This window comes from Anastrepha ludens, unplaced genomic scaffold (genome assembly GCF_028408465.1).
Source record: "Anastrepha ludens isolate Willacy unplaced genomic scaffold, idAnaLude1.1 ptg000107l, whole genome shotgun sequence".
Taxonomy (NCBI): Eukaryota; Metazoa; Arthropoda; class Insecta; order Diptera; family Tephritidae; genus Anastrepha; species Anastrepha ludens.
The window spans coordinates 1-11,349 of record NW_026530104.1 but is presented as its reverse complement, the minus strand read 5'-3'; the positions used below and the strand labels follow the sequence as shown (position 1 = coordinate 11,349).

The 11,349-nt window shown below is 33.5% G+C and overlaps 2 protein-coding genes across 2 annotated transcripts; both read right to left on the bottom strand.

Annotated features, from left to right (window-relative positions):
- Positions 1–5,247: 5,247 nt before the first annotated feature.
- Positions 5,248–5,780, bottom strand: LOC128871324 (histone H2A). Its single transcript, XM_054113327.1, has one exon. The coding sequence runs from the start codon at positions 5,680–5,682 to the stop codon at positions 5,308–5,310; it is 375 nt and encodes a 124-aa protein (XP_053969302.1). The 5' UTR covers positions 5,683–5,780; the 3' UTR covers positions 5,248–5,307.
- A 5,245-nt stretch (positions 5,781–11,025) lies between these two features.
- Positions 11,026–11,342, bottom strand: LOC128871327 (histone H2A-like). Its single transcript, XM_054113330.1, has one exon. The coding sequence runs from the start codon at positions 11,296–11,298 to the stop codon at positions 11,086–11,088; it is 213 nt and encodes a 70-aa protein (XP_053969305.1). The 5' UTR covers positions 11,299–11,342; the 3' UTR covers positions 11,026–11,085.
- Between the last annotated feature and the right edge of the window lie 7 nt (positions 11,343–11,349).

The window sequence follows — 11,349 nt, the reverse complement described above, 5'->3', positions numbered from 1 at the left end:
CTGCTTATATACTTTCTCGCTATGCTGAGCACCAACCCTTATACTGTGCTGTTGATCATCGTGCGTGTACTACTACTTCGTATTGTCTCGCCGAAGAGTTGGTCGGAAAATATACACTTAAGCCTGCACACGACACATGGTAGGTATAATAAGTGACAAATAGTGTGAGTGAAAATAAAATCATAAAATCATCAAAGTTGTGAAGAAATTAAAATGCCGCCAAAAACTAGTGGAAAAGCAGCAAAGAAAGCCGGTAAGGCTCAAAAGAATATTACTAAAAATGATAAGAAAAAGAAGCGTAAGAGGAAGGAAAGTTATGCTATCTACATCTATAAAGTGTTGAAACAAGTACATCCTGATACCGGTATTTCATCCAAGGCCATGAGCATTATGAATAGTTTTGTGAATGACATCTTTGAGCGCATTGCTGCGGAAGCGTCGCGTTTAGCTCACTATAACAAACGTTCAACCATCACCAGTCGCGAAATTCAAACTGCTGTACGTTTACTCTTGCCCGGTGAATTGGCCAAACATGCCGTCAGTGAAGGTACCAAAGCTGTTACCAAATATACCAGTTCCAAATAATTTTTCCAACTGAACTAATGGTATATAAATGATTGACCAAACAAGGCCCTTTTCAGGGCCACAAAATATAAATTAACAAAGAGAATGAGAAAATGTCTTCATTAATATCTCTACATACATACATATGTATGTATGTATGCACATTGAAATTAATTTTAAAATTCCTTAATATTGAAGAATACCAGAGCTATGTTCATATGGTTTCATTAGTCTATTAAATATGATATTGGTTTGTTGAACTACTTGGTTTTTAATTTTTAAATGTTTTCTACACACTGTAAGGAATAAATTCACTTTTGATCTTTTTGTTAAGAGATTTTGTAGCCCTGAAAAGGGCTTATTATTAATTAACCATGAGGTTCCGTTTGTAACTCACTTACAAACACCGTAAATTATTTACTTTTTACCTGCTGCTGTAGGTTTTTTTGCGGCTGGCTTTTTATTCGATGCAGACTTCTTGGATTTAGCAGCAGTTGCTTTTGCTTTAGCTGCTTTTGGCTTAGCAGTTGCAGATTTGGCTTTAGTTGGTTTCACTTTTAATGCACCACCCTTTTTTGCATCTTTCGCCTTAGCCTTTTCAGTTTTCTTCTTTTCAGCTGTTTTCTTACTGGCAACAGATTTTTTTACCTTTTTCTCACCACTTGCCGCCTTTTTGACTTTACTCAATGATTTTTTCTTTGATGCACCACTATCTGCTGCCTTCTTTTTAGCCTTAACCTTCTCTGCTGATTTTACGGCTTTTGATTTCAATTTTCCCTCGCTTGATTTACTAGCTGCAACTGATAGTTTGAATGAACCGGACGCACCTTTTCCTTTGGTTTGAATTAATTTGCCACTTGTAACAGCCGATTTCAAATAGCGTTTAATGAATGGTGCCAATTTTTGGGCATCACATTTGTATGTCGCACTAATATATTTCTTAATCGCCAAAAGTGATGAACCGCCACGTTCCTTTAAATTCTTAATTGATGCGTCGACCATTTGTTGTGTTGGTGGATGGGTAGGGGCAACCGACGGCTTTTTGGGTTTAGCTGCCTTAACCTTTTTGGCAACAACTTTTTTTTCAGCAATAGTAGCAGCAGTAGCTACTGGGGAGCTTACATTCACAACAGCAACTGAATCAGACATCTTTATTTATATATTGTAGATTAAAACCTCACTTTAAACACTTCACTCACTTTATGCACTGTACGCACTACACCAATAGAGCACTGGTAAATAAAGATAATTTCTGGAATTCAATATGTTGTTTAACTCGGTTTAAAATTTGAGAAGCAGAGCGAAAAGATGATAATCAAATTTTCACGTTCCAGTGCTATTTAGTGCTGCTATATGACAAACTTTAAGATTTATTTAATTCACTAAAATTCACTGAATTTACTAATTCAACAAATGAATATCTATAACGATAGTATGCATGTATCACTTCCATATCAATATACTTAAATTGGAATAAAGTCAATATTTTTCTTGTAACGAGTGTTTTAGTCGAAACTTTGTACTCAAAATATTACATTTTCGCTAGTTTTAGTCGATTTTCTTAAAACTCCTTAATATAAATCAATTATTACTATTGAAAATATAAAATATATCAAATTATCAATCATCTGAACAGTTTATTTTATATATTACTTAAAATAATATGCTTGAAAAAATAAAATTAAATATCTCCATGGTATCACCAGAGCAATTCTCAGTGGCGTTAGTTGGATGCATGAAATAATCCAATATTTTGATGAATATTGAAAACTTTAATTTTGGTTGAAATGAGTGATGGTAATGAAATAAATAAATTTCACTAATGTGAATTATTTTAATATAATATTTAATTTTTTTATATTAATGCAAATATTCACTAATCAATCGCATTTTTAAATATGTATATATATATATATATATATATATGTGTGCATACAAAATTTTTTATTTAATTAATTAAATATTATTTTACTTTATAAAAAAATTTAACTTTTTCTTTAAAAAGTTTGCAATATATGTCAAAGCAAGGTACAAAATTCCCATATGTACATACATACGTGCTTACATACACGTATACAACTTGTATGCTTGGCGAAGGCAAAAGGCAAAGGTAGTAAGAGTATGATTGTATTCCAAAGTTAAAGAAATAAATATAAATATGAAAATATAATTTTAACTACATATATATTTTTAAAAAGTTGTATTTATGTAGCGAAAAAAATTATTTAACAATTAAATATATCAGGCTAGAGGCCTGGGTGTTAAAATACAGCCATAATCTATTTAACACGTTCGCGGACACTTAAAAATTCAGGAAGCTGCAAAAATAGATAGGCAATTATTTTTGAAACTAGTTGTAATATCCTAAATCTGATTACACATGTATTATAACTGTAGTCAGAATATCGTATTTTAACTGTTATATGAAAGTACTTAATGAATCAAGTGGTCATTACTTTAAAATGTATATTAATTACAAAAACTTAAAGTTACATGAAATTAAATGAATAAAACTTGGCTTTAAAATTTGAATGCTATAGCATTCACGTCCGCGAACGTGTTAATTGTATAATGAGAATGTACATATGTACTCATGCACATCAAATATAGAATCACAACAGAATTGTGAGTTTGTTTAAAATTTTAATTGTACAAAATTTTGAATCTTTGTTAAAAGAATATTGTGGTCCTGAAAAGGACCGTTTTTTAAATATGTACGCAAGAAATTATTTAACCGCCGAAACCGTATAAAGTACGGCCTTGTCTCTTTAAAGCGTACACAACATCCATAGCTGTAACTGTTTTCCTTTTGGCATGTTCAGTATAGGTAACTGCATCACGGATAACATTCTCCAAAAATACTTTTAAAACACCACGAGTTTCTTCATATATCAAACCAGATATACGTTTTACACCACCACGACGAGCTAAACGTCGAATAGCTGGTTTAGTGATACCTTGGATGTTATCACGTAAAACTTTGCGATGGCGTTTGGCACCACCTTTTCCCAAACCTTTACCACCTTTGCCGCGACCAGTCATTTTTTGATATTTACTATTTGCACAAGTAAGAATTTAACACTTTAACACTGTAACACTTCACCACCAATGAAATAACAGAAGCGAGAGCACATCTATTTATACCAAAATCTCACAACTGCAATACCCAAGACAAAAGGTACACCATACATCTATCTCGCTTCAACACATGCCTACATAATACATGGACTTGTGAAACGTATTAGTTGAAATTGCTACTTAAGATGTGAACGTCATACAATTTGTTATAGGTACAGTGTACAGTGTTCTATAGTGTTCAAGTGTGAGAAAATAATAAAGTGAGTAGTGAAAAATGGCTCGTACAAAGCAAACAGCCCGAAAATCGACTGGTGGAAAGGCACCACGTAAACAATTGGCGACAAAAGCTGCACGCAAAAGTGCACCAGCAACTGGTGGAGTTAAAAAGCCACATCGTTATCGTCCAGGTACAGTGGCGTTGCGTGAGATTCGTCGCTATCAAAAGAGTACCGAATTATTGATACGCAAATTGCCATTCCAGCGCTTGGTTCGTGAAATAGCGCAAGATTTCAAAACTGATCTACGTTTCCAAAGTTCTGCTGTTATGGCTCTACAAGAAGCAAGTGAAGCATACTTGGTTGGTCTTTTTGAAGATACCAATTTGTGTGCCATCCATGCTAAGCGTGTTACAATTATGCCAAAAGATATTCAATTGGCTAGACGTATTCGTGGTGAACGTGCTTAAATCAATAAGAAAACTTACGAAAAAACGGTCCTTTTCAGGACCACAATTTGTTAAACGAAAAAGATGAAAAATTTTATTGAAATATTTATGCATATATATGGGCCTGTTCGTAAATGCAAAAATTGGCAACACCGCAACTCATAAGTGGTCGAAAATGCAACAATGCAGTATATTGTGCGCAAATAGTAGCAAAACACAAATCATAAAAATGGCTGATGCAACAGATGTGTGCTGATTAGCAGTGGCAGTGCAGAATAATCATATTATGCAGCGCAGTGATGAATTTACGAATAGCCTCTATGTGTAGATATTTTTGTGTTTTCGTAAATGTATGTACATAGTACATACCTATACAGTTCTTTATCTACTCCATATCGTTTCTACTCGTGTGCTTTTAAGTATAGTTGGCATGCATGTATACACGTTTATGTAGGTATATGCACACATAACCAGTTTATAAGCAGCAATTTTGGCGCAATTCGGTAATATGTATAAACATATAATACACCTAATGGGATGCCACGTTCTTTATTAAGAATATTAAATGAATAAGAAAACTATTATAAAAAAAACGGTCCTTTTCGGGACCACAATTTGTTTAACGAAAAAGATCAAACATTTTGTTGGAATATTTATGCGTAAACATATATGATATTTTTGTGTTTTCGTTAATGTACGTAGTACAAACATACATATGCATTTCTTTATCTACTCCACATCATTTATACACGAGCGTTTTTTAGTACAGTCTGTAGGAATGTATACACATGTATGAATGAATATGTATACATAACCAGTTTATATGCCGCAGTTTTGGCGCAAATATACATGCGTCTATTCACATTCGATAATATGTATGAAAAAATAACACATTTAGTGAGAAATTATTTAAATCTCTTTGTAAATGTATTTTGTCGTCCTGAAAAGGACGGTTTGTTTGCGTCGGTATTTATAATTATAATTCGCCTATATTTTTCACTTTATGCTTTCTTTTCGGTCTTCTTTGGCAAAAGTACAGCTTGAATATTAGGCAAAACACCACCTTGAGCAATAGTTACGCCGGACAACAATTTATTCAATTCTTCATCGTTGCGAATGGCCAATTGTAAATGACGTGGGATGATTCTTGTCTTTTTGTTATCACGAGCAGCATTACCAGCCAATTCAAGAACTTCAGCTGCTAAATATTCCATAACTGCAGCTAGATAAACTGGAGCACCGGCACCAACACGCTCAGCATAATTGCCTTTGCGCAACAAACGATGAATACGACCAACTGGAAATTGAAGACCAGCACGATTTGAACGGGACTTTGCCTTTCCCTTAACTTTACCACCTTTACCGCGACCTGACATTTTCACTCTTATAGATTGTTCACTTCACTACACTAAAGAGCACTGTACTGTATTATACTCAATGTATAAGCACACTATTCACTGATACACAAAATGTGCGCTGCTTATATACTTTCTCGCTATGCTGAGCACCAACCCTTATACTGTGCTGTTGATCATCGTGCGTGTACTACTACTTCGTATTGTCTCGCCGAAGAGTTGGTCGGAAAATATACACTTAAGCCTGCACACGACACATGGTAGGTATAATAAGTGACAAATAGTGTGAGTGAAAATAAAATCATAAAATCATCAAAGTTGTGAAGAAATTAAAATGCCGCCAAAAACTAGTGGAAAAGCAGCAAAGAAAGCCGGTAAGGCTCAAAAGAATATTACTAAAAATGATAAGAAAAAGAAGCGTAAGAGGAAGGAAAGTTATGCTATCTACATCTATAAAGTGTTGAAACAAGTACATCCTGATACCGGTATTTCATCCAAGGCCATGAGCATTATGAATAGTTTTGTGAATGACATCTTTGAGCGCATTGCTGCGGAAGCGTCGCGTTTAGCTCACTATAACAAACGTTCAACCATCACCAGTCGCGAAATTCAAACTGCTGTACGTTTACTCTTGCCCGGTGAATTGGCCAAACATGCCGTCAGTGAAGGTACCAAAGCTGTTACCAAATATACCAGTTCCAAATAATTTTTCCAACTGAACTAATGGTATATAAATGATTGACCAAACAAGGCCCTTTTCAGGGCCACAAAATATAAATTAACAAAGAGAATGAGAAAATGTCTTCATTAATATCTCTACATACATACATATGTATGTATGTATGCACATTGAAATTAATTTTAAAATTCCTTAATATTGAAGAATACCAGAGCTATGTTCATATGGTTTCATTAGTCTATTAAATATGATATTGGTTTGTTGAACTACTTGGTTTTTAATTTTTAAATGTTTTCTACACACTGTAAGGAATAAATTCACTTTTGATCTTTTTGTTAAGAGATTTTGTAGCCCTGAAAAGGGCTTATTATTAATTAACCATGAGGTTCCGTTTGTAACTCACTTACAAACACCGTAAATTATTTACTTTTTACCTGCTGCTGTAGGTTTTTTTGCGGCTGGCTTTTTATTCGATGCAGACTTCTTGGATTTAGCAGCAGTTGCTTTTGCTTTAGCTGCTTTTGGCTTAGCAGTTGCAGATTTGGCTTTAGTTGGTTTCACTTTTAATGCACCACCCTTTTTTGCATCTTTCGCCTTAGCCTTTTCAGTTTTCTTCTTTTCAGCTGTTTTCTTACTGGCAACAGATTTTTTTACCTTTTTCTCACCACTTGCCGCCTTTTTGACTTTACTCAATGATTTTTTCTTTGATGCACCACTATCTGCTGCCTTCTTTTTAGCCTTAACCTTCTCTGCTGATTTTACGGCTTTTGATTTCAATTTTCCCTCGCTTGATTTACTAGCTGCAACTGATAGTTTGAATGAACCGGACGCACCTTTTCCTTTGGTTTGAATTAATTTGCCACTTGTAACAGCCGATTTCAAATAGCGTTTAATGAATGGTGCCAATTTTTGGGCATCACATTTGTATGTCGCACTAATATATTTCTTAATCGCCAAAAGTGATGAACCGCCACGTTCCTTTAAATTCTTAATTGATGCGTCGACCATTTGTTGTGTTGGTGGATGGGTAGGGGCAACCGACGGCTTTTTGGGTTTAGCTGCCTTAACCTTTTTGGCAACAACTTTTTTTTCAGCAATAGTAGCAGCAGTAGCTACTGGGGAGCTTACATTCACAACAGCAACTGAATCAGACATCTTTATTTATATATTGTAGATTAAAACCTCACTTTAAACACTTCACTCACTTTATGCACTGTACGCACTACACCAATAGAGCACTGGTAAATAAAGATAATTTCTGGAATTCAATATGTTGTTTAACTCGGTTTAAAATTTGAGAAGCAGAGCGAAAAGATGATAATCAAATTTTCACGTTCCAGTGCTATTTAGTGCTGCTATATGACAAACTTTAAGATTTATTTAATTCACTAAAATTCACTGAATTTACTAATTCAACAAATGAATATCTATAACGATAGTATGCATGTATCACTTCCATATCAATATACTTAAATTGGAATAAAGTCAATATTTTTCTTGTAACGAGTGTTTTAGTCGAAACTTTGTACTCAAAATATTACATTTTCGCTAGTTTTAGTCGATTTTCTTAAAACTCCTTAATATAAATCAATTATTACTATTGAAAATATAAAATATATCAAATTATCAATCATCTGAACAGTTTATTTTATATATTACTTAAAATAATATGCTTGAAAAAATAAAATTAAATATCTCCATGGTATCACCAGAGCAATTCTCAGTGGCGTTAGTTGGATGCATGAAATAATCCAATATTTTGATGAATATTGAAAACTTTAATTTTGGTTGAAATGAGTGATGGTAATGAAATAAATAAATTTCACTAATGTGAATTATTTTAATATAATATTTAATTTTTTTATATTAATGCAAATATTCACTAATCAATCGCATTTTTAAATATGTATATATATATATATATATATATATGTGTGCATACAAAATTTTTTATTTAATTAATTAAATATTATTTTACTTTATAAAAAAATTTAACTTTTTCTTTAAAAAGTTTGCAATATATGTCAAAGCAAGGTACAAAATTCCCATATGTACATACATACGTGCTTACATACACGTATACAACTTGTATGCTTGGCGAAGGCAAAAGGCAAAGGTAGTAAGAGTATGATTGTATTCCAAAGTTAAAGAAATAAATATAAATATGAAAATATAATTTTAACTACATATATATTTTTAAAAAGTTGTATTTATGTAGCGAAAAAAATTATTTAACAATTAAATATATCAGGCTAGAGGCCTGGGTGTTAAAATACAGCCATAATCTATTTAACACGTTCGCGGACACTTAAAAATTCAGGAAGCTGCAAAAATAGATAGGCAATTATTTTTGAAACTAGTTGTAATATCCTAAATCTGATTACACATGTATTATAACTGTAGTCAGAATATCGTATTTTAACTGTTATATGAAAGTACTTAATGAATCAAGTGGTCATTACTTTAAAATGTATATTAATTACAAAAACTTAAAGTTACATGAAATTAAATGAATAAAACTTGGCTTTAAAATTTGAATGCTATAGCATTCACGTCCGCGAACGTGTTAATTGTATAATGAGAATGTACATATGTACTCATGCACATCAAATATAGAATCACAACAGAATTGTGAGTTTGTTTAAAATTTTAATTGTACAAAATTTTGAATCTTTGTTAAAAGAATATTGTGGTCCTGAAAAGGACCGTTTTTTAAATATGTACGCAAGAAATTATTTAACCGCCGAAACCGTATAAAGTACGGCCTTGTCTCTTTAAAGCGTACACAACATCCATAGCTGTAACTGTTTTCCTTTTGGCATGTTCAGTATAGGTAACTGCATCACGGATAACATTCTCCAAAAATACTTTTAAAACACCACGAGTTTCTTCATATATCAAACCAGATATACGTTTTACACCACCACGACGAGCTAAACGTCGAATAGCTGGTTTAGTGATACCTTGGATGTTATCACGTAAAACTTTGCGATGGCGTTTGGCACCACCTTTTCCCAAACCTTTACCACCTTTGCCGCGACCAGTCATTTTTTGATATTTACTATTTGCACAAGTAAGAATTTAACACTTTAACACTGTAACACTTCACCACCAATGAAATAACAGAAGCGAGAGCACATCTATTTATACCAAAATCTCACAACTGCAATACCCAAGACAAAAGGTACACCATACATCTATCTCGCTTCAACACATGCCTACATAATACATGGACTTGTGAAACGTATTAGTTGAAATTGCTACTTAAGATGTGAACGTCATACAATTTGTTATAGGTACAGTGTACAGTGTTCTATAGTGTTCAAGTGTGAGAAAATAATAAAGTGAGTAGTGAAAAATGGCTCGTACAAAGCAAACAGCCCGAAAATCGACTGGTGGAAAGGCACCACGTAAACAATTGGCGACAAAAGCTGCACGCAAAAGTGCACCAGCAACTGGTGGAGTTAAAAAGCCACATCGTTATCGTCCAGGTACAGTGGCGTTGCGTGAGATTCGTCGCTATCAAAAGAGTACCGAATTATTGATACGCAAATTGCCATTCCAGCGCTTGGTTCGTGAAATAGCGCAAGATTTCAAAACTGATCTACGTTTCCAAAGTTCTGCTGTTATGGCTCTACAAGAAGCAAGTGAAGCATACTTGGTTGGTCTTTTTGAAGATACCAATTTGTGTGCCATCCATGCTAAGCGTGTTACAATTATGCCAAAAGATATTCAATTGGCTAGACGTATTCGTGGTGAACGTGCTTAAATCAATAAGAAAACTTACGAAAAAACGGTCCTTTTCAGGACCACAATTTGTTAAACGAAAAAGATGAAAAATTTTATTGAAATATTTATGCATATATATGGGCCTGTTCGTAAATGCAAAAATTGGCAACACCGCAACTCATAAGTGGTCGAAAATGCAACAATGCAGTATATTGTGCGCAAATAGTAGCAAAACACAAATCATAAAAATGGCTGATGCAACAGATGTGTGCTGATTAGCAGTGGCAGTGCAGAATAATCATATTATGCAGCGCAGTGATGAATTTACGAATAGCCTCTATGTGTAGATATTTTTGTGTTTTCGTAAATGTATGTAGTACATACCTATACAGTTCTTTATCTACTCCATATCGTTTCTACTCGTGTGCTTTTAAGTATAGTTGGCATGCATGTATACACGTTTATGTAGGTATATGCACACATAACCAGTTTATAAGCAGCAATTTTGGCGCAATTCGGTAATATGTATAAACATATAATACACCTAATGGGATGCCACGTTCTTTATTAAGAATATTAAATGAATAAGAAAACTATTATAAAAAAAACGGTCCTTTTCGGGACCACAATTTGTTTAACGAAAAAGATCAAACATTTTGTTGGAATATTTATGCGTAAACATATATGATATTTTTGTGTTTTCGTTAATGTACGTAGTACAAACATACATATGCATTTCTTTATCTACTCCACATCATTTATACACGAGCGTTTTTTAGTACAGTCTGTAGGAATGTATACACATGTATGAATGAATATGTATACATAACCAGTTTATATGCCGCAGTTTTGGCGCAAATATACATGCGTCTATTCACATTCGATAATATGTATGAAAAAATAACACATTTAGTGAGAAATTATTTAAATCTCTTTGTAAATGTATTTTGTCGTCCTGAAAAGGACGGTTTGTTTGCGTCGGTATTTATAATTATAATTCGCCTATATTTTTCACTTTATGCTTTCTTTTCGGTCTTCTTTGGCAAAAGTACAGCTTGAATATTAGGCAAAACACCACCTTGAGCAATAGTTACGCCGGACAACAATTTATTTAATTCTTCATCGTTGCGAATGGCCAATTGTAAATGACGTGGGATGATTCTTGTCTTTTTGTTATCACGAGCAGCATTACCAGCCAATTCAAGAACTTCAGCTGCTAAATATTCCATAACTGCAGCTAGATAAACTGGAGCACCGGCACCAACACGCTCAGCATAATT